General features: G+C 44.3%; 2 protein-coding genes across 2 annotated transcripts in view; one reads left to right on the top strand and one right to left on the bottom strand.

Moving 5' to 3' along the window:
* LOC134368020 (uncharacterized) overlaps positions 1–24,212 on the bottom strand; it is a 163,655-nt gene that overhangs the window by 75,342 nt on the left and 64,101 nt on the right. The window contains 4 exon segments of the mRNA XM_063084644.1: positions 15,412–16,063; positions 16,145–16,619; positions 19,451–19,543; positions 19,802–19,928. Of these exon segments, the coding sequence (XP_062940714.1) occupies positions 15,412–16,063; positions 16,145–16,619; positions 19,451–19,543; positions 19,802–19,928 (1,347 nt within the window).
* LOC134367054 (sperm acrosome-associated protein 5-like) lies at positions 4,795–14,632 on the top strand. The gene is made up of 5 exons (XM_063083687.1): positions 4,795–4,939; positions 5,332–5,490; positions 6,992–7,070; positions 7,173–7,249; positions 14,586–14,632. The coding sequence occupies exons 1-5, from the start codon at positions 4,795–4,797 to the stop codon at positions 14,630–14,632; spliced, it is 507 nt and encodes a 168-aa protein (XP_062939757.1).

Raw genomic sequence — 24,212 nt, 5'->3', positions numbered from 1 at the left:
CAGCCAACTGATCTTTGACAGAGGTACCAAGAACAGCCTCTTCAACAAATGGTGCTGGTAAAACTGGATATCCATCTGCAGAGGAATGAACCTCTACCCATACACCTTGCTGTATACCAAAAAGTCAACTCAAAATGGATTAAAGACTGAAATATAAGACATGAAACTATGAACCCCCTAGAAGAAAACACAGGGGAAACGCTTCAGGGTGTAGGACTGGGGAAAGACTTTGTGAGTAAGACCTCAAAACCACAGGCAAGAAAAGGAAAAACAAACAAATGGGATTCTATCGAGCTAAAGAGCTTCTACCCAGCAATGAAAACAATCATCAGAGTGAGAAGGCAACCTACCAACTGGGAGAAAATATTTGCAAACTATACATCCGACACGGGATTAATATCCAGAATATACAAGGAACTCAAACAACTTAACAGTACAAAATCAAATAATCCAATTTTTAAAAATGGGCAAAGGAGCTAAACAGACATTTCTCAAAAGAAGACATACAAATGGCCAACAAATATATGAAAATACGTTCAACATTACTAATCATCAGGGAAATGCAAATCAAAACCACACTGAGATATCATTTCACCCCAATTCCACTGGCTATTATCAAAAAGACGGAATAACAAATGCTGGCAAGGAAGCAGAGAAAGTGGAACTCTTTTACACTGTTGGTGGGACCGTCAATTAGCACAGCCATTATGGAAAACAGTATGGAGGTTCCTCAAACAGGTACAGATAGAACTGCCATATGATCCAGCCATCCCAGTACTGGGTATATACCCCAAGGAATGAAATCATCATGTCGAAGGGATACCCGCACTCCCATATTCATCGCAGCTCTATTTACTATAGCCAAGATATGGAATCAACGTAAATGTCCATTGATGGATGATCGGATAAGGAAAATGTGGCATATATACACCATGGAATACTACCCAGTCATAAAAATGAATGAAATTCTGCCATTAGCAGATACACGGATGAGGCTGGAGAAAAGTATGTCAATTGAAACGAGCCAGGCACAGAAAGAGAAATACTGCATGTCTCACTCATAAGTGGGAGGAGAAAGGAGGAAGGAAGGAGGGAAGGAAGGAAGGAAGGAAAGAGTGACAATAATGTGTCAAACTTTGAGATGGATCGAGCACAACCGTTGTCACTAGAGGTGGGAAAGAGGCAGGAGGAGAGGGGTTATGGAGAATTGGTTAATGGACACAAGGAATGTTTACGTTTCGTAATGATAAACATGCTAATTATCCTGATTTGATCATCACACATTGTACACCGGTATTGATATTCAACCGTGACCTCCAGAAATATGTTCATCAATTATTTCTCAATGAAATAATAAATAAATACTATTGGCTATGCAAAAACTAATAAAAATAGTATAAAAACCTAGCCAAGGAATGGAGCTTCCTAGCAGACAAGGAAAAGACAGAAAGTAGGGGAGTAACTCAGATCTCCTCCTCTCTGAAGGATGAGAACATTCTGGGTACAAAAGATTTCCACTGTCTCAAGGCATCAGGAGGTGGAAAAAAGGAATGGTGGGTCCTTTATGGCCCATCGGCGTCCTGCCCCTTCCTGCCCCCAAACATCCTGTACCACCTAATGTACACACAAACACACACACACAGACACAGACACAGACACACAGACACACAGACACACAGACACAGACACACACACACACACACACACACACACACACACACACACACACACACACACACACACACACACACACACACTGCCCCCCTATGTGTAAGTTGAAATCGCCTAGTGGTGGTCAGATCCAGAAATGTTTCTGAACCATCGATACAGCCCTTCAGAAACTATCCCAGGGCCGAAAGTGCACATCCACAAGCTGAGTGAGACCAGCTTCTCTGCTGTGGAATCAGGAGGCCCACACTCTGCCCTGGGCATCCCCTACCATCTGCCCCTCCAAGGGTGACTTCCTCATACAGTAGCCTAAGCAGCAGGTGGCTAGGTGAAGAGGTATGGAAAGGTGACAGGTAGCTGGTCCCAGCACAGAGTCTGCATGATGTGACACTCTCACCCAAAGACAATGAGAAAGGCCCCCGCCTTGTCGGAGAGTTATCATTACAATCGCTGATAATACACAGTTTACGAAAACTATGAAAGCACTGCCAATTGTGAGCAGTTGTTTTGGACCGAGGAAAACAGGTAAGGTTGGCAGAGCGACAGCACAGAAGGAGCCACGTCTCTGGTGACCTTGGAGCCTCGAAATACCTCCCTCCAGGAGACAAATCCCCTTCCGTCCTCTCGAAGCCACTGGCATCTGTGGTGGTGATGCTATGTGCAGCCAAACCGAATCCTCAACAATACATCAGACTTTTCTGTCCCGGCCAACGTGAGTGTCAGTAGACAGGAGACACATAGGACAGTGGACAATGGTGAATGAATGACAAGGTGGGAGTGAGTGGGGGCAAGGAGAGACAAAAGGCGACGGACTGGAGGTGAATGAACAGCAGCGTGGAGTGAATGTGGGGGGATGGGAGGCACAGAGAAGGAGAGACTACACGTTCAATTTTGAATTAATTTGAGGTTACAGGTGATTTCAGTAAACGGTGGGAAAATGAGGTACAATATAAGTGAAAAAAAGGTGAAAGTGGGAGCAGACTGAGTGAACGGGACGATGAAAGGTGGTGAATGGGAATAGAGCTGATGTAAGTACTAAGGATCAGAGCATCAATGAATGGTGTTCAGGAGGCATAATATGAGTGAAGATAGGTGAACGTGTGGGGAAAGCAGGAGTCGATGGGGTAATGTGGGGCATAGAGGGAAGAATGGGGTGCACAAGGGGCAGAGTCAGACGGAATGAACAAGAGTGCATGGTAGGGTGTGAGTCCGTGTGCGGTTTTTTGCGTGGGGGCATAAGGAGGGAGAAGGTGAGTGCCTAGTGGGGTCTGGGAGCAGATGGATTACACGGGGGAACTGTGGGGTGGTGATCCTGGAATGTGGGGGTACATGGATCCCAGTGTCAATCAGCAGATGTGAATGAGCCGAAGAGTGTGCGCGAACAGAGGTGATGCTGGGCAGAGTGAGAGGGAGTGGAAGTAAAGAGAGAAGATGAGGAAATGTGGGTATCGTGAGGCAAACAGAGAGGGGATGAAGGTCACGTGGTCCAGGGTGAAAAAAGGGGGGAAACACGGGTCCCAATGTGAGCGAAAAGCAGCGAATTGAAGCCAAAGTGTGACTGAATGGGGGACCTGTGCGGCCGAGTGGGAGCAAATAGACATGAATCGGGAGCAGGTCGTGAGTGAGGAGAGGGTAAGAGGAGGTACAGTGGGGGTGAAATTAAACGAATGGGGTAATGAGAGGCAGAGTGAGATAATGAAGAAGAATTGAGAAAGAATGGAGGTGACCAAACGTAAGAGCGAGCGTATGGGGGTACCTCGAGGTGGTGTTTGGGGTAATGTGAGGCAGAGGCCCAGGAAAAGGGGACGGCAGCATTTGGGAGGATAAAGTTGAAGAAGAGGTAGAAGGGGAGCGAATGGGGGGGATGATAAGGCCCGGAGTCAATGAACAGAGGTGAAGGACGGGCCACATGAGAGTGAGCGGGAGTCATCTGATGCAGCAGCAGGAAGCAGAAGCGCAAGAAGGAAATGAGTCTAAGTGGGAGTGAATGGAGGGGAAGTAGCAATACGATGTGAGAGAATTTGGGTAAGGACAAGTAGAGAGTTAGGGGTCTGTGGTAAGCCGAGGTCTGGTTGGGTGAGTATGAGTGGACGAGAGGCAGTGTAAGTGAATGGGGGAATAAAGGGTAGAACGAGAATGAAGGTGAAGAAGCAGTCGAGCGTGAGGACGTATGTGTAATATGTCCTTTATCATACGTGATGTGGGACCCAGTGTGATTGTAACATGGGCGGATTCCAGTAAACTAGGGTGGAGCAGCGCAGTAAGTGCAGAGAGGTGAAGGAGGTACCAAGGATGAATGCTATGGTGGGAATGTGTCCTCCAAAATTCAGAGGTTGGCGTTGGGAGGTGGGGCCTCTGGGGAGGTGTTTAGGTCATGAGGGATCCACCTTCTTGAAGGGATTAATGTCACCGTAAAGGGGGCTTGCAAGAGTGGGCTCACTCTTCCTTGCCCTTCTGCCTTCCGTCACGTAAGGGCACAGCAAGAAAGCCTTCAACAGATGCCAGCGCCTTGATCTTGGACTTGCCAGTGTGAAATACTATGAGGAAATAAATTTCTGTGTTTTATAAATTACCCAGTCTCAGGGATTGTCATAGCAACACAATCGGACTAGGACCGTGAGTAAATGGAAGGAGGCGGTAGTAGCTACAGTGTGGTGAACAGCCCTGACTACCTAGCAGAGGAGGGAATGGTGGCGATGAGGGGCAGAGTAAGTGGAAATGGCGGTAATCACATGGTAGAGCACGATTAAGGAGAGTAGAGTGTGACAGTGTTATGATTGTAGGGTAACGTGGCCTCACCGTGAGGCCTATTACCCAAGACCCGTCTGCCCTTTGTTTGGCCACAACCCCTCTCTCCCTGCACCTCTTTGTACTATGTCTGGGTTTCTCCCTGTCTTTGTCTCCTTCCATCTTTGTGTATGTGTCAGTATATTTTGTCTCTTGGTTTTGAATGGAACTGGGACTGGAAAAGGTGGTGAGGCGTCCAGACGCCTGGCTTCTGTGTTCCAGAATCTATCACTTAGAGCGTTGTTCATAGAGCCCAGAGGTCCGGAATGCCCCCAATACTGAACAGCACAGGGTGAGTCTGGAGCAAAGAGTCAGATAGGAGGGCTTCTGGGTGTCGTAATGCCAGCCTGGGGCTGTGCTGAAGTGACCTTGGCCATGCTGATGACGGCTGCTGTGGATGCCAAGATCTATGAACGCTGCGAGCTGGCACTGAAGCTGGAGAAGGCCGGCCTCAACGGCTACCAGGGCTACGGCATTGGAGACTGTGAGATGCCAGTTGCCCCAAGTCCCGTTCATGCCCCGAGCAACCCATGACACTCATAACCAGGTCCCTCTTGTCATTTATCTTGTCTCTGACCAGGGCATTGTTCTCCCTGACTGACCGCGAAGAGTGGTTTATGTAACTCTAATGTCATCACCATTATTGCCTTTATCACCATCAACTCTACCATCAGTAACATCAATATTATCACCGAGAATACCATAATCTCCACCATCACTGATATGTCACCAGAGTCAGCAACATCACCACCAGCAAACATAGATCATCACCCTCACAGCTGAGATGACAACCATCCTTGTACTCACCTTCCTCATCCTAGACTTACCAATTCCCAGGCCCTACGCCCACCTCCTTCCGCCCTCTCTCTGGTCCAGGGTTGTGCATGGCACACTATGAAAGTGGCTTTGACACGTCCTTCGTTGGCCACAATCCCGATGGCAGCAGTCAATATGGCATTTTCCAGCTGAGCTCCGCTTGGTGGTGTAACAATGGCATCACACCCACCCAGAACCTCTGCCACATAGATTGTCAGAGTAAGGCAGCACTGGGGATACCCTGAAGTCCTGCCTGGCCCCACTCCCCACACAAGGAGGGAAAGGTGGTTTAAGCCATAATCTCCTGAAACAAGTAGAAAAATGATGGGGAAATGAGAAAAGATGTTTGGGCTGTTCGAGACATCATCAGGTATCCTTACCCAGACTACAATGAGAGGTCGTCTAGGTTAGGAGAAGTCAGAGCTCCCAAACCTTACCCAGAAGGGAAGCTACAGTTTTGTGAGACTCAGGAAACTGGGAACTTGGCTGCATGTGGAATATAGGGAAAGATTGTTCTGATTTGGGGTTGAGAGTGCCCACACACTGAGGGAAGAAGCAGACGTCTGTGTGTAGGAACAGAAAGAAACTACATCCATGCAGAAATGGGAGAAATTTCCAGGAAAGAGTGTGGTGTGGTTGAAGAGAAAACATAATAGCAGTTGAAGTTGTTCAGGGTTAGGCAAAATGGTGGTTGAAGTTGTCCAAGACAGTCCAAAATGGAGACTGAAGGTATTTGGGACCAGCCCGAATGGGGTTTGACTTTGTCTGAGTCCTGTCAACATGAAAGAAGAGATTGCCCAGAAGCGGCTGGCTTGAAGTTTGAAGTTGTGCAGGACTGTGATCCATAGATATTGAGGTTGTCTAAGACAGGGTAACGTGAACAATGACTTTATTAAAGACTAGCTAAAATGCAAGTCAAGATTGGTCAGTTTAAGCCGACATGGAGGTTGAGGTAGTGGACAAAATACACTAAAATGGAGGTTGAGGTCCTGGGCCAATCCACAGGGAGGTTGAGGTTACTTATAACTAGTCAAAATGGCAGTTGAGGATGTCTGTGGCTCGTCGACATGGCGGTTGAGATCATTCATAACTGACCACTGGGCAGTTAAGGTCATCCTAGTCCAGCCTAGATGGCAGTTGAGATCATCTAGGACCAGGTACCATAGTGGCTGAGGCTGAACAGGACTAGACAACAAGAGATTGAGGTAATTCGTAATCAGTCAAAGTGGGGGTTGAGTTTATCTAGGGCCTGACAACACAGTGTTTGAAGTCACTAGGATTGAGCAACATGGCAGTTGAATAGGTTCCCAGGCAGCCAACATAGCAGATGAAGTGATGTCAGACCAGTCAGTATTGCAGTTGAGATCATTCATGACCAGGCACAGTGACAGCTGAAGCCATCCTGAGCTGGCTGACTTGGAGTATGAAGTTGTCTAGGACCAGCCAGTATGGTGCTTGGGGTTATTCATAACCACGCATTAGGATAGTTAAGGTCACCCTAAATCAGTCAACAGGAGTTAAGGTTGTACAGAACCAGCCAACATCGCAATTCAGGTAATTCATTACCAGCTGACAAGGGAGTCAAGGTCATCCAAAATCAGGCAATGAAGTGGTTAAAGTTATTCAGGCGCCAAGGAACCTAGATCCCCTGGGCCCTTCATCATACACTGTCACCCTATCCCCAATGCACCAGATCACCATGTCCCTCTCTTCCCCTAAGACCTGCTCAACCACCATATTCTGGATGACATCTTCTGTGCCAAGCGGGTCGTGTCCTCACAGGATAGTATGGCTGCCTGGTAAGTTCATGGGGATGGCCCGGACAGTGGGCAGCTGGGGATAGTGGCACTGCCACCCCGTCAACCTGTCCACTCCATACTCTCCCTCTTTTCCTTTCCCAGGGCTTCTTGGACCCAGCACTGCACTGGTCATGATTTATCTAAATGGCTCAAAGGGTGTGACATGCATGTGAAAACTGGCTCAGGATAAATCCATCTATGACTTGTGTTCCCAGAGATAGAGTTTTTCTTTTCCTTTCTTTTCTTTCTCTCCAGAATTTAACAAAGGATGGTGTCTATGAACAATTCGAGAGATGCTTTGAAGCCTGACTCTCTTCATGTTTCCAGTGCCTGCAAGTACCCCCATTCAGTCACTTCTTCCATATATTCAAAGCTCTAATTAAGAGAGACCATATCACTTGTGCTGAGGTGGGGAGAGATCTGCAGTAATTAAGAGCATATGTTGTTATTTTAGTCCGTTTTGTGTTGCTATCACAGAAATACCTGAGTCTGGGTAACTTATAAAGTAGAGAGGATTATTTGGCTTACTACTCTGGGACAGGTGCATCTGGCACAGGCCTCAGGCTGGTTCTACACATGGCGGAAAAGTGGCAGGCAGCTGGCAGGTACAAACAGATCACATCGCAAGCGGAAGAAAGAGAGAGGAAGCAAGAGAGAGAAGGTGCCAGGCTCTTTTTAAGCAACGAGCTCTCGTGGGAAGTAATGGAGCGAGAGCTCACCCATTAAACCCCTCCCCCAGGGAGAGCATTAATCCATTCAAGAGGGATCCACCCCCATGACTCAATCAGTTTCCAACACTGCCACTTTGGGGATCCAATTTCCACATGAGGTTTGGAGGGTACAGCACATCCAAACTCCATCAGTTGTCCTGGGTTCAAGCACCGTCTCTAGCACTTACTACATGTGTTGCCTTGAAAGAGGCACTTGATTTCTCTGAGCCTCTATTTCCTCATCTGGAAAATAAGGATAAGGATACTAAGTATAGTACTTCAAGGGGTTATTGGCAGGGTTAAATTAATTAATGCTTGCAAAACACACAAAGTGCTTGGTACCCAAGACAGGTGTAGGTTTGGAGAGAGAGGGGTGGGGGAGTATGAGAATTGGCTTCCCTTAAAAAAGTAACAGTCTCAGTGGAGGTCACTACAGGGACTTATTTAAGGCAGACAGAGTCTCTTCAGGGGGGAATGGAATTGGATTCAGCGGACACAGGAAACTCAGTGGGAATTAGAAGTTTCAAGTATTCACGTTCTCCCACATCCTCCCACATATCACCGTTCGAGCACTCAGCACCCACCCCTTTCTATACAGAGTCCTAAGGTTCAAATGACCGACTGGCAATATAGACAGGGAATTCAGCGGGTGCACAAGGTACGAATTTTTTACAGAATGTCTGGGTTTCCGTCTGTGTCGTGAGTAGATAATTTAAGAGTTTAAACTTGCCATTCTTTCTCTTTGCACCGGCCAGCCCCATTGGAAGCAGCCACTCCAGTGAGGAAACAGTCCCTCATGTCCTTTGTATTCTTTGGTCGGGGCTGGATACTCAACTACCCAAAGCCTGGCTTTCAGTGTTCACTTCACTGAGGATAAGCACAGATGAGCATGAGAACAGCCAGCTGCCACTTCCCGCCAAGGAAATCTCGAGCCCCCTTCCTTCATGTCAGTTGGGTTCATCCTGCCTTCAGCCCCAACCAGCCTACATAACCAAATCGCACACCTCCCTGAGGGCCCGTAAAGAGTGCCGTCACTCTGGGCACTGAACTCTGAATGTGACAGCTATTCATCAAAAGGGTAGCAAGCAGTTCTGGAGAATTTAAGTAAACAATGTGTATTGGTCCGTTTCCATTGCTTCTAACAAAATCCTTGCAACTGGGTTATTTATAAACAAAATGAAATTTATTGCCATAGTATCTGAGGCTGGGAAGTCCAAAGTCCATCTGATGGTGGCGACAGTGACTTGGGTCAGCTAAAAGGTTCTGTGTCATCACCGAAAACAGAAGTTCCTCTAAGATGTTTGTTTCTCCTCCAACGTGAAAGAAAACCCGGGTTGAGTGCAGGCATCCTTTTTGTGGACAGGGAAGAAAGCAGTTCCCATGTGTCTTTTCCTCATCAGCCAGGGATGACTACTTCAGCTGGAGCCCTCGTGTGCTGTGGCAGGATCAGTGGCATTGGAGCCTGAGGACGGAAGGTCGCTTTCACAACCTACACGTGATAAGCATGAGTAATAAATTACCGGGGCAAGCTCTCCTTCCCCGGAGACCAGGTGGCTGTAATACTCCAGTCCCACAACTCCAGACACACGACTCTGAGCAGGGTCCAGGCACTGCCACTCCTGCAGGCGAAGGCTTCAGTCTCATCCTCCAATGCCACCGGCCCCTGGAATAACACACGATGGCCCCATCTGCAGTGGTCCTACCTGCGCGTTGAGGAAAAGGTATATGGGAACTTCTCAGCTCTGAAGTCCTGAAATGTTCAGAGGTGAAGGATTCCTCATCTCTTCTGGACCCTAGAAGACGAACTTGTTCTCTCACCTCCCAGGTGAAATGGCCAGACTTTGCCAAGGTGTAAATGGCAGTCTCTGAAGCGGAAACTGCCCCTTTCTTGGACTTCAGAGGCCCTGATGGCCAAGCAGCGGCCTTAAATCCTGCATCATGTCCTGTAACAGAGAATCAAGTTACCAAACCAGACCTGATTTTCACATTTGAGAAAGAAGAGCCTTGGGTGGCAGAGAGAAAAGCTGAAGTTGCATAGGTGAGTGAGCACTAGAAAGCCTGGGGATGGTGGTTAGAAGGAAGATTCCGGCTAGCAAGTGGGAGGCTGACTCCTTTGCCGTTGACGTACCATGTCTTCCCTAAAGGAGGTGGGCCTCTCCTGGTTATAGGACGTGGGGGTGAGCCCCCCAGATAAAAGGATATCTCAGCCTCCCTCTGTTCCTTGCTTAGCTTTGACAGACAACCCTGCCTCCCTTTTTTGTCCTCAGGACCTGTTCCCTGCCGCCTCCAACTGGAACGAGACTTTCTAGGTCTTTCTCCCCTTCCCTGGCCTTTTCACTTTCCTTCCTTCCAATTGTCTTCAACTCCTTTCCTTATGTATTCAAACATTACAGATCTGTTCTTTTTCAGCTTTGTGACGTCTGTTTCATCTACTTCTCTCATTCTTGTGAAAAGCCTCATGGTGTTTTCTCCTTGTGTTTCACAATCAGCTCCCACCCCACCCAAACTCAAACTCCTCCTTTCAAGGATCTCCATTTCTGGGTCAGTTGTTTCTCTTCCCCCAAATTGAAGTTATAGTGTCCTTTTTTGTTCTAGTTGCTTGTTGCTGGTACAAAGAGAAATGATTTCTGTAGGTTGAGCTTATATGTAGCAACCTTGCTAAATTCACTGACTAATTTTTAGTTTATCTATAGATCCTTTGGATTTTCTATGGACATGAGAGCTGCAGAGGGTGAAATTGTATTTAATCACTTCCAGTCATTACTCCTTTTCTTTTTCTTTATTGCATTGCCTCAGCCCTCCGGTGTGATGTTGAATACAAGTGGGCACAGCAGGACTATTTGTCTCCTTCCCAACCTTAGGAAAGTTTCTCCAGCATCACCATTGTTTTTTTAACACACCCTTTATCATACTAAAGAAGTTCTCTTCTATTCCTAGTTTGCTAAAAACTTATATTGTGATTGGATATTGAATTTTATCAACTCCCTTTCTTCTGTATCTATAGAAATTATATGGTTTTTCTCCTTTATTAATTACATTAACAAAATTGTCAAATTTATTGGCATAAATCTTTTTCATAATTCCTTTATTACCCTTTTAATGTTTATAGTCTATAGTGATGTCCATTATATCGTGGATATTTGAAAATGTGTTATTTTCTTGATCATTCTAGAGTTTGTTTTTATTAATCTTTCCAAAAACCAGCTTTGATTTTCTCTATTGTTTGTCCTCTGGGGGACACAAAAGAAATGTGATGGAGGAAATCCCTAAGAAGTGCTTAGTACGGATGGTTAGTAAGCTAGGCGCTTAGGAGATATGAACAAAACCCATCGAATGTGTGAAGTATAGATAAGGAATAATCAAGTATCTTTTGAGACACAGGCAGAATGCACACGATGTGTTAAATATAGTAAGCAAGTGAGTTAGTAACTTGCAAGAGATGCTAAAGATAAATAGAATAAATGGAATATATGCTAGGACAAACAGGATTATAACTTATAGACATGTCGTGAGGTATCCCACCACCTGAACTACATTATACTTCAATTGGCCATCAATTGGTGACACTCAGTATTGTCCCGCTGAAAACAGATAAAACATCAGCGTTCAGGAAGCTAACTGGTGAGCTACATACAGCTCAGGTAACTGAGGTGTCATTGGCCCTGAGCACCTTCGGTGTGACTGGGCCTCCTGTTCAAATCTCAACTCCTGTGCTCGTTTGAGAGAATGAACACGGAATATCGCCGGATTCAAGAAATGTGCTGCTTCACCCTGTTTGTTCCCCATCCTAAGGGTGTTAACTTACCCCACCTCTTTCCTTTGCTTCTTTTTCAAAATGTATTTTGTATTCTTATTTAATTCGGTGGCTGGCTGATATAGTGATCTTAACCCTTGACCCTGTTGTTGCAACACCACACTCTATTTTGTTTTAAAATTTCTATAAGCCATGTGACTCAAGCATTTTAATTTGGTCTATGAGCCTTTCTATTCCAAGGCCTCTGAGGTATCTTGCCTGGTAGCATATTGGAGACTGTCATTCTATCAAGGGAATTTCTCATGTTAAGAGGCCCCAAAAGATGGGGAGAGAAGACATCACAATTGAGAGTTTGGAGAATTTCCCTAAAGAAATAAGACAATAATATGAGATAATTGGTTAAAGTATCAGGGGCCCAGCACTGATCTGGGTGGATATAGGGTCAATCATGGATCACTGGGTTATCTAGGGGATCCCAAATGGATAAGAATTAATTTTACATTCCAAGTTTTGGCTAAAGCAGTGAGACCACAAATCGGCATAATTAACTGGGGGGTTGCAGTGATTAGGGCTAGCCTAAGGCACAGCAGAGCTGATTTGGGAGAGGTGTTCAGGATAACTCCTGTGGTGGGGCCTCTCCCTGAGTGTATACAAATAACAGTACGAGAAAAACACGAAACATGGAGGTTACGTTCATCGAGCACTGTCTCCAGCGCACAGGCTCTTCCCATCCCATACACCTGTCGTAAACACGGAGCCCTCGAGGCAGATTCTCCTTGTGCAGAAACCCCAGTGACCACCTGTAGCTTCCTCCACTCAGGCCCTACCCACTCCCCCTTGCCACCACAAGGTCTGGCATGGCTGAAGCCCCGAGATCCTATAACCCGATAGCACAGATCCCCGTTACTCACCTGACAGAGCACCCACCATCACCCCATTCCAGCACTCTGCCCACCCCGACTGCCCATCACTCCTCTTCACTCACTCACACTGTGCCACATCTTGCCACTCACCTGCGCTGCTCTTCAATCAGCCCCATTCACCACCACACTTCACAGCATGCCGCACGTCACTCATTTACTCCACTGTGAATGCTGAGAAAACTCACACTGCCCTCTCACATCCTGCCCACTCCCACTCTCCCTGACCGTACTCATGCTACTTACACTTGACTGTTTCTTCTCCAGCAGCTCACTCCACTGGATGTCTCCCCATTTCCCCCTACTCTCCCCTATTCACCCAATCTGCCCCTCTTTACCCCATTCACCTCCGGTGGGCCCTTCATTAACCCCCATTCCCCTAATTCCAGACCATTTACTCACGTCCTGCGGTTCGTCCCCACCGATTCCCCTCTGGGTCTATGCCTCACCCACATGTGGCCCAGCAGGATGCCATTTGTGTCCCAGAAAGCAGGACCCCCAAGATCCACCAGAAATGGGGAGATCCAACCTCCTCCCCTCTGTGGGATTACCTTTAATGGACCTGAGACCCAGAGAAGATTCTCTGTCAGTAGGAAGCTGCTCATTCCACATTTCCTCTCATTGGAAAGGCACCGAATGTAATATGTTTGACTCGCGTGGTTCATAAAAAAAGTGAGCCCATGGCTCAATTTCCTGCAGCATAATTCAGGGAAAGACAGAATGCCTGGAGGGCGCAGACAGGGTCTCAGTTCTAAGTCATCCACCTGTTTTGAAAACTTTAAACACTGCCCAGCCCCGGGTTTTACATCGCCTGGTTTGCCTAGTTCCACCACAAAGATGGCCCTGGTGAAAAACCACAGAAGCATGAGGGCTGTAAATACAGTAATTCACAAGGAAGACATCATGTTCTGGAGCAAATGTCCTACTGCGTGGTCTCTGGCTGTGTCAGACCGTCGCTCTCAATCTGGCTCTCACCTTAGAAAACAGGTGTTACCACCAGGACTGTGACCTTGCGACCATGTTACTCAACCTCTGAGAAGATTCATGTTTTTTTTTTTTATATATACAGACAGAGATTCATGTTTTATACATCTTGTAAAAAGTCTCCGTGTTCGCGCGTGTGCGCGAGTGGGTGTGTGTATGAAGGAAGTAAATTTAATCATTTTGTTAAGGTGTGGAAAGACAGTGGTGAGCTTTAGCACAATCTTTTCACAGATGGCACTGTGCATACTAAAAACATAAAACCTCTCCCAGTCTCAATTATTTTAGGTTTACTTAATGTGGTCCCTGCTCACCTGAGCATTGCTGTATTTGGCACCCCCAGGAAGATAATACCTCTATGCCTCTGGAATTGATTGAATGTCTGTTTTTCTGTCTGCCTTGCTTTTCAATTTATTCACTTGAACAAAACAAACACATTGAGCATATCTATCTTAAGTGTTACGGTATCCAACGTCTAGATTCTGAACTCATCATGACAGTAATAGAATAAAATATGCTTCTTCAGCATTTTATTTATTTTTTGAAAGGATGGGACATCCACATACTACAATCTTCAAAAGCTATGAAAGGACACACAGTTGTCTCCTTCCCAGTTCTTTTCCCCCACCCACCACCGCCCTTTCCCCCTCTCCAGCATAATCAGGGTTACCAGCTTGTGTTTTCCCAGGGATAGTTTCTACATACACAATACCACTCTTCTCCTTTTTATACACAAACGGTTGCCCGTTATACTTAGCATCCCACACCTTGCTTTTCTTACCTAATAACGTAACTTGGAGAGTATCCCACATCACTATGCAAAGTTCTCTTTTATTCATTTTTGTCTACCAAGGAGTTTTCTGTATCAATATAGCACAATTGTGGCAATCAAAACGCTGGTGGTGTCATTTGGACAGCTTCCAATGTTTTGTTTTCACAGAGCATCAGCGAATGCCTGTGCGTGTTCATCATTTTGTAAACGCACGAGTATATACATTACTAGAAGTTAAACTGCTGGCTCAAACCCACGTGCATTTGTGGTTTTGATTCCTTTCGAGTCATTCCTCTCTGAATGAGAACAGCTTGTCCCGGACTTGCTATTTGCTGGAGGTTCATGTGGGGTAAGAAACTGGGGCCACATTCTAGGCAGATAACAGTTTTTCTAACAACTGGGATTATTTTTCCCACATCTGTTAGTTCTTCAGATTTTCCTTCTCCAAGTCAGTAAATAGGGGCAGCTGTAGGGCTCTTCACAAGGAAAAGTCCCCTGTCTTTCCCCAGCATCACAACTGTTCCTTCCATCAGTACAGACCACTTTCTGCAAATATGGCCTTTCTGAGTGATTCCTTGTCAAGGCCCCTGCCTTTTTCTCCTCAGACCCCAAATGGTCTAGGAAACATGCTACTTCTTACCTTTCCATGTACTCTGTTACCATTGACATATTTGTTTACGGTTCTACACCTTGGAGTGGAACCTGAACCTCAGCTCAGTATCCTTACCAGTGCTGTCTCGCATCCGCAGCCTTGAGCACTCTCTCTGAAATCTTCTGCACTGGTGCTTGATTTCCTCTGCTTTGGGCAGTCCTCTCCTCAGGGTTTCAGCTATCTCCTAAGTTTGTCAGATACAGAGATTATACTTCTGCTGCCTTTTCTCTTACAGCTTTTGAGTGAAGACTGAGACAAATATAAGAAAGGGTGACTTTACTCCCCATCTTTAAACCAAAAATCAGAACATACTTGTAAAACATTAATTAAATCAACACAACTTTCTTTCAGTGTACATAACAGACGTGGATTTTGTATCTAACGTGCAAAGAGCTTTAACTTCTGGCTTTGGCCTCTCCCGTGAGCTTTCTTTCCTGTACGGGTTCTCTGACGTTCAGTGAGGTTTGATTTTTTGATAAAGTTTTTCCCACATTCTACTGTACACTTACAAGGTTTCTCTCAAGTATGAGTTCTCTGATGTACAGTGAATGCTGAGTTTCCTCTGAAGGCCTTGCCACAAACAGAACATTCGTAGGGTTTCTCTCCTGTATGAATTCTCTGATGTGAGACGAGTGTTGACTTGTGTCTGAAGGCTTTGCCACACTCATTACATTCATAGGGTTTTTCTTCTGTATGAATTCTTTGATGCACAATGACATATGGTTTGTAGGAAAATGCTTTTCCGCATTCATTGCACTTGTAGGGTTTCTCTCCTGTATGAATTCTCTGATGCACAATAAGGGTTGACTTAGACTTGAAAGTTTTCTTACACTCACTACATTCATGGGGATTCCTTCCTGTATGAGTACTAAGATGTATAATTAGATCAAGCTTTTGTAGGAAAGACTCCCCACATGTATAGCATTTGTAGGTTTTCTCTCCTGGGTGGGTTTTCTGATGGACAATGAGGGTTGACTTCCGAGTGAAGGCTTTCCCACATTCATTACATTCATAAGGTTTCTCTCCTGTATGAGTCCTGTAATGTGCCATGACAGCTGCCTTTTCTCTGAAGGCTTTCCCACATTCGGAACACTTAAAGGGTCTCTCTTCTGTATGAGTTCTCAGGTGTGTAAGGAGGTGAGATTTTTGGCTAAAGGCTTTTCCACATTCAGTACACCCAAAGGGTTTCTCTCCCGTATGAACTCTCAGGTGTCTAATAAGCCAAGATTTTTGGCTAAAGGCTTTTCCACATTCAGTACATCCAAAGGGTTTCTCTCCCATATGCGTTTTCCAATGTATAACTAGGTGTGATTCCGTGCTGAATGTTTTTCTACACACAGTACATTCAAAGTGCTTCTCTCCATTTTTAATTCCCTGATGTACACTAAGACCTTTCTTTTGCCTGAGGGCTTTCCCACACTCTTTATATCCACAGGGTTTCACTCCAGGGTTTGTTTTCTCATACTCGGGGTGGAAGAATAATCTTGCATGTCCATTATCATGCTTCTTTTCTGCAAAGCTTCCACTAAATACGTTTAAATCATCTACGATATTATTTCCAAATGATTCATGTGTATGGGGTCTTGGCATTGAAGCAGCAATCTTTGTACTCAGATATAGTGTGTTCCCAAATTCATTAGAGACACAGCCACTCCTGGTGGTAATTGTTTGCTTGTCAGAGAATCCAACTTGCGTCAATGGACATTTATGTTGGTCATCCTGATGCTGTCTCTCAATCTGTTTTTCAACTTTGCAGACTTCTAGAAAGAAGTATAATAAACCATCTTAATACTTGGACATTACGGAACAGCCCTTCTTTAGAAATGCCCTGCCATATGAAAGCTGATAATATCTCATTTTATCAGAGTTCCTGGAGGGAGAGTCTTTTGCTAACCTCCTACCTGTTGGAGTTTTTGCTACCAAGAACAATCTTACCCTGGCATTTCAGTCCTTCTTACCTCTACTTATATATCATCTCTGACTTCCATCACCTCTACGAACCTTATCACCCTTAAATCTTCGGTTATCACATGAACTCTTAACTGACCCAACGTATACCATTTCCACCTAGGTAAAAACACAACAGTGGGATTCCTGGATTCAAGTCTTCCAACCCTCAATCCACATTCTCAGTGAATGAGAGACAAAAATCTAGAATAAGTAACCTGTCAAAAAGAAAGAAAATCCTGTAAATCTTTGCTTAATCTGGATTCACCTGTGTATGCTTCCGAGCTTGCATTCACAGTTCTTCAACACCAGCACCACCTTCTCTGCTCCCGTCCACACTATTTCCACTAAAAACTCTACCTATTACGAACTCTGAACCCCTCCTCGTCTTCTTTCACCCACACGACCTTGTCCTCCACATTTTGCTATATTGAGAATCTAGATAACTTTCAATAGGCACGTCAGTCTTTCCACAAAAGCTTACTCTTATCTTCTGATTTGAATTTTTATTAATATTTAAGGTAGTTTGTTATCTGTACCACTCATTTATATGGTTAAAATTGCAAAGGCTTGCTTTTAATTTCATATTTGGTCAAGTAGAAGATGCACATTATTTTCCATTTCAACATCTCTGAATCCAGATATACCTTACAATGAATGATATGCCATAGAATAATTGGTGGCAATTTTCCCTTCTCAGTGCCATGGCTTTAAATCAATGGTATCTTGAAATCAGTGAAATATGGTAAATAGTTTTTTGCACATACGCTTAGCGTTTAATCGACTTTTATAGTTCACTTTTCTTCTCAATTTCCCCCTAAAATTTTTATGAAAGTTTTCAAGCATAGAGAAAAGTTGAAAGAAGAGTATAATAAATACTCATATTACCACTTAGATTCAATAATGTTAACATTTTTCCATAGCAATACTGAATTTTAAAATGGATTGTGCAGCTGTGGTTTCCTTCCCTGTGACTTCCTTTCTTTGGATAGCAAAGCACCACTTCTTACCAGGAATGAACACGAAACCACTGGAAGACCAGGTCTCTTGATGAGACCCAAGCTCCCCCAAGGATCTGCTGAATCTGAACCTCCTTCAGTAGTAAGCAGCAGTATGGCCCATGTGCTTAGCTAGTGCTGTGGCTCTCTAGTCCAGGAGCAAATCCTGGCTCGGCTCTTCAAACTTTTCTGTATGTGTAACTCACAGTAAGCAAATAGGTGAGGGGGCAGTTTCTCTTTCTAGAATCTTTCAGCTCACCCAAGAGAAGGAATGATAGAATTAGAATATCACCATTTTGCAACCATTAATGAATTCATGGATCTAACGTAGAACAAAGAAAGACAACCATGTATTACATGCCTCCTGGTGGAAGTAGCTGGGAAGTAAACTTGCTCAAAGTAGAAAACAAAATCTGATCCATCTTCTACATCTAACTACCAACTGACAAGAAAGACAGGGGACAGACAACCATGCTAAATACCACCACAGGGTATTGAACAGCCAAATCCAGAATGTGGAAAACTAAAGGAAAAATGACCCAGTTACTTAAAAAGGAAATACCACGGGGAAAAACGACATGGAGGGGAATCATCTATAGATTATAAGAGATAAGAATTTGAGTAGCTACGAGTACACCCAGCACCAAGAAACTGGTTTCTAAATAGCATTCCCACTAACTGAAATCAGAAATCTTTGGAGAAATTGCTAATTCCAGCCCTAAAACAGGGAAAATACAAGATGAACCTGGAACATATGTTTGTGCAAGAAAGTGAGGAAGTGCTCAAACAAAGGTAGGGACATGGCAATAGGACAGAGACACCGGCCTGAAGGGACGCCTATTAGTCACATTGAGGACAATTTGAGCATGAAAATGAACAGTGACAGCAATGGATGATAACCCACTGAAAAAATAAGAATCAACCAACTTAGTAGTAACTGATTCAGGCACGAATCATCAGTGAATATTAAAACTACTGGGTAAGAGTGTTTAAGGAACAGGATATTCATACAGTTTGGCAGTTCCTCGAGATGATAAATGTAAAATTACCACATGGGACAATTCTAACCCTATTTATCTACATGAAAGAAATGAAACCATACATCACCACGAAAAATCGTATATCAATGTTCATAGCAGCAATATTCATAATAGTCAAAAAGTGACAAGAACCCAGATGGCCATCAACAGAAGAACAGATCAACAAAATGTGGTCTATCCATACAATGGAATATTATTCCTCCATAAAAAGGAACGAAGTACTGATACATGCTACAAAGTGGATAAACCTTGAAAACTTGCCAAATGAAAGAAACCACACGAGAAAGGCCACATATTGCACAATTCCATTTATATGAAACCTTCAGAATAGAAAAAAACCGAGAGACAGAAAGTAGATGGGACAAAAGGAACAGTGCAGAAACTTGCAGGCGAGCACCAACTTAAGGAAACTGTTCTGGTGGGTGTGAGACATGGGAGGGGGTGTCTGTCTTGTATGTGAGGAGCTCATGTCCCTGTCCTCCAGCAGCACCAAGGGCCACAGCCTTTTCCCGAGATATTCTTGAAAGCCCGTTTAGAGGGCCCAAGCCCTGACTGATCGGCTAGGAGGCACCTCATGTCCCCAGAGCCTGGGACAATCCTACTCACCCGAAAAGGTCCAAATTGGGATTTTTCCTTCTGCCTGGCAAGGCTCTTCCACCTCCAACTTGAGGATGAGGTCTGGCTTAGTAACCTGCTGCCCTGTTAATGAGAAATGACAGAAATATCTCCTTGGTCTTCAGAGCCTCTGAGACAGAGGAAGCTGCAGTTTGGGGCAGCACAAGGGACCTATTGCTTGACAAAGTGGTAAAGTCAAACCATTCAACCTGGGTTTTGAGTTCACAAACATCTTGTCAGGAGAGAATGGGGGTGGGGTGGGGGAGGGAATAAGAAAGAAAAGGCCCTCTATTGGAGGCAATAATCAGAAACAGCAAATTGACCCAAGAAAGCCATTCTTACCCACACAGACCAGGTTGCTGACGGTCTCCAGCATCACATCTCTGTACAGGGTCTTCTGTGGAGGGTTCAGGTACTGCCACTCCTCTTGGGTGAAATCCACAGCCACGTCCTCAAATGTCACTAGTCCCTATGATGGCACATTACTTTTAGTCTAAAATGCTGACCACTGGGTGATGAGGATAGAATGTAGGGGAATTTCTCACTGGGATCCCAGTTCATCGTCATGACTTACTATAGGATGCCTAATTCATATGATCTCCTTTGTGGGAGAATCAAAAATCACAGTAGAAAAACGATTCCATTAAGTAATAGAATATTTTAGACAATGTGATATTAACACAAGAATAGGAAAATAGTCCAGTGGAAGTCAAAAGAGATTCCAAACGTGTATAGACACCTGGTTTATAAAAAAGTTGGCACAGTAAAGCAGCGGGGAGAAGGTGATCTTTCCAATAAATGTGGCCGGGTTATTGAATATCTATATGGTAAAAAATGAAATCTCTTTGTCCCACTCACCATACACAAAAAACAGCTACGAGTAAAGTGTAAATCTAATGTGAGAGGAAACACAAGAAAGCATCGGTAAAATAATACAGGAAAATGTTTTCATAAGCTTGGGATAGGGAAAGAATTCTAAAACAAAACATGAAAAGTACTATTCACCAAGGAAAAGTCTTGTAAGCGTTCAAACACTAAGAGCAGTACAGTGAGAAAGGCAAGCCACAGATGGGAACATTATCTGCAATATTCATGACTGATAAAGGGTTCTTATCTAAAATACATAAATAACCCCTATGAATCAATAACAAGCATGCAAACACCACAGAAGAATGACCAAGAGAAGTGAATAGGTAGTTCACTAAATGGGAGAACAAATGACCTACGAACATGAGAAAATGTACTCTACCTCATTACCACTCAGGTAAACAGAAAAGTACTCAACCCCATTGGCAGTCGGGTAAATGAAAATGTAAGCCACTTTGAGACACCACTATGCGCCCACCAGAAAAGTCATAATTGAGCAGACTAAAATACCACAGTGTGTTGAAATGGGAATTCTCACACACTGTTAGTGGGAATGTAAACTGCTATAATCACTTTGGGAAACAGTGGCATTATTTCCTAAATTTAATGATTTGCATACACCACGATCCAGCAATTCTACTCCTAGGTACACACCGTAGAGAAATTCAAGCACATGTGCTCTAGAAAGCAAGTACCGAGATATTCACGACAGCGCTATTTCTAACACTAAAACATGAGAAAAAATCCAAATGTGTGTCAGCAGTAGAATGGGCCAATTGTGACACATCCATTCAATGGAATGCTGTGTGTTAACGAAAATGAATAAACTACAACCACATGTTGTGAATGAAGCATGTTAATGGCCGCTGGCTACCGGTTTGTCTGAGTCTGGTGAGACGGAACACCCACGCACATGTGACTAGGACAAGTTACATGGAACAGGTTTAGTACTTACAGATAGGCAGCAAGTGACAACAGAAGCCTCAGATTCATTGTGAGTTGGTCCCCCATGGCTCAGGAAAGCTGTGTGGGGCAAACGTAGTCTAAACATGCCCCACTTCCACCGCAGCTGAGGGACCCCAGAAAGCTGCCTGCCTTGTATTTTACACCTCCAGGGCCACAGGACCCACTGAGCTAAAGCACTTAAGACATCTGGTTATAGGGGGGCCGGGTCCAGGACAGAGCCTGGGCTGTTCAAGCCAGACCCCTCTTTATCTCAGGATGTTACATTCCCAGCACATTCCACAATTATTCTTGAGAAGTAGAAGTGAGAAAAAGGGGAGGACAACATCAGCGCAAGGCCACCCGGAGAACTGCTCTGCACATGTCCAACACAGATGACTGTCACAGATGTACTGATGAGCAAAAAAACCAGAATCAGACGAGTACACACTGCATGATTTTATTTATATATAGTAAGAGAACAGGCAAGGCTAATCCAAGTCAGGACAGTGATTACTTTTGTGGGTGGCAGAGATTTAGGCAGAGGGCATGAAGGGGGATTCTGAGGTCCCGATTATGTTCTATATCTTGGCCTAGGTGGTGGATACACAGTGTGTTCACTTTGTAATAATTCATCAAGCTGTACACTTATAAACTGTGGACTTCACGTCTGTTATATTTAAATGTACTTTAGATCTTTATATATACAAATTATTTTTGACAAAAACGCAGAGGCAATTCAATGGAAAATGGGAGTTCCTATTTGAACAAATGGTTCTGGAACAATGTGATATTGATATGCCCAAAATAGGACATCAATGAACGTCTCCAACATATATAAAATTTAACTCAAAATGGATCATAGACGTAAATGTAAAGTCTAAACCTACACTATTTCTAGACTATGGGAGAAAGTCTTTTTGACCTTGGGTTAGCCAAACACTTCTTAGATGTGATATCAAAATTCAAGACATGGTTAAGAGATCAAGAAGACACACTACAGAACGGAAGAAAATATTTGCAAATCAAATATCTGGCAAAGAACTTGTATTGAGAATATATAAAGAACTCTCAAAACTGAAAAAAAACAAAAGGCAAAACACAGACACATCCTGAAAAAAAGATATAGAAATGGCAAATATGCACATAAAACGATGCTCAACATCATTAGTCATGAGGGAACTGCAAATTAAAACCGCAACGAGATGCCGCTATATGCCTATTAGAATGGGGAAAGAAACCCGACAATACTAAGTACTGGTGAGGAACCAGACGTCTCCTATCATAGGCAGGAATGTGAAATGGCACAGCCACTTTGCAAAGTGGTTTTCCAGTTGTTTATGAAGTTAAGCATATACTACCATACAATCCTGCAATTCCGTTCCCAGGTATATCTACTTCAAGGAAATGAAAACTTACGTAAACCCGAAAGCCTGCACATGAGCATTTATACAGCAGCTATATTTTTAATCACCAAAACACGGAAACAACGCAAATGCTTTTCAACCTGTAAATGGGTAAACAACCTGGAATCCACAAAATGTAATACTGCACAGCAATCAACATGAAAGAACTAGTGATACACGCAACAACACGGATGAACCGCAAATGTATTATGCTAAGTGAAAAAAGCCAGACTCAAAAGGCTAAGTACGGTATGATTCCATTTATACAACACCATGGGAAAGGCAAAACGACCGAGACCAAAAATATATCAGTGATTGCCTGGAGCCAATGTACACTAAAGGGTTGACTACAAAAGGGATACACATTGGGAGGTGACAGAACTCTTTTGTATCTTCACTATTTTGGTGGTCTTTAACAAGGCACATAGAGTCTCTTCTGGGGAGAATGGAATTGGATTGAGCTTACACAAGAAGTTCAGTGGGAATCAGAAGTTTAGCGTATTCACACTGTCCCAAATTCTCCCACAGATCACCATTTGAATACCAGCACCCCATCCCTTTCTATACAGAGTCCAAAGGTTCAAATGACAGACTGGCAATATAGACAGGGAATTCAGCGGGTGCACAAAGTACTAATTTTTTACAGAATGTCTGGGTTTCTGTCTGTGTCTTGAGCAGATAATTTAGGAGTCTGAACTTGCCATTCTTTCTCTTCGTACCGGCCCCATTGGAAGCAGCCACTGCAGTGAGGAAACAGTCCCTCATGTCCTTTGTATTCTTTGGTTGGGGCTGGATACTCAACTACCCAAAGCCTGGATTTCAGTGTTCACTTCACTCAGGATAAGCACAGATGATGAAGAAAACAGCTAGCTGCCACTTCCCGCCAAGGAAATCTCGAGCCCCCTTCCTTAATGTCAGTTGGGTTCATCCTGCCTTCAGCCCCAACCAGCCTAGATAACCAAATCACACACCGCCCTGGGGGTCCGTAAAGAGTGCCGCCACTCTGGGCACTGATCTCTGAATGTGATAGCTATTCATCAAAAGGTGTAGAAATCAATTCTGGAGAATTTAAGTAAACAATGTGTATTGGTCCGTTTCCATTGCTTATAACAAAATCCTTGGAACTGGGTAAGTTTTAAAGAGAATGAAATTCGTTTCTTATAGTTTCTTAGGCTGGAAATCCATAGGCCATCTGATGCTGGCACCAGTAACCCAGGGGTCTCGCATTGCTAGATGGTAGAAGCAGAGAGAGCAGAGAGCAGAGACTCTCTTCTTCCTTTAAATCCCTCAGAACCACACCTGAGCACCAGTGTTAATCCATTCACTACTGCACAGTCCTACAATCCCAACACCTCCTCAAGGCTCCACCCTTCAATAACCATCACAGGATTTCCCACCCTCATAATGGTCACAGTGGGGGCTAAGCTTCTAATACATAAAACTTGGGGGACACAATTCAAGCTTCAGTGAGTACTGAGAGGACTTAATTCAATCCACTACAGAGGGCTCTTCTAAATGCCTATGGGGAAGTTCACAGT

This window comes from Cynocephalus volans, chromosome X (assembly GCF_027409185.1).
Source record: "Cynocephalus volans isolate mCynVol1 chromosome X, mCynVol1.pri, whole genome shotgun sequence".
In the NCBI taxonomy this organism is placed as follows: Eukaryota; Metazoa; Chordata; class Mammalia; order Dermoptera; family Cynocephalidae; genus Cynocephalus; species Cynocephalus volans.
The sequence above is the reverse complement of the archived record's forward strand: the minus strand, read 5'-3'. Positions and strand labels throughout refer to the sequence as shown.

Bases quoted from the DNA above. Each gene is read 5' to 3' on its own strand.
- LOC134367054 (XM_063083687.1), top strand. From the start codon at position 4,795: ATGCCAGCCTGGGGCTGTGCTGAAGTGACCTTGGCCATGCTGATGACG. The intron at 4,940-5,331 runs GTGAGATGCCAG...TCTCTGGTCCAG, and splicing joins GGGCTACGGCATTGGAGACT to GGTTGTGCATGGCACACTAT. The intron at 7,250-14,585 runs GCTCAGGATAAA...CATTCTAGGCAG, and splicing joins TGACATGCATGTGAAAACTG to ATAACAGTTTTTCTAACAAC.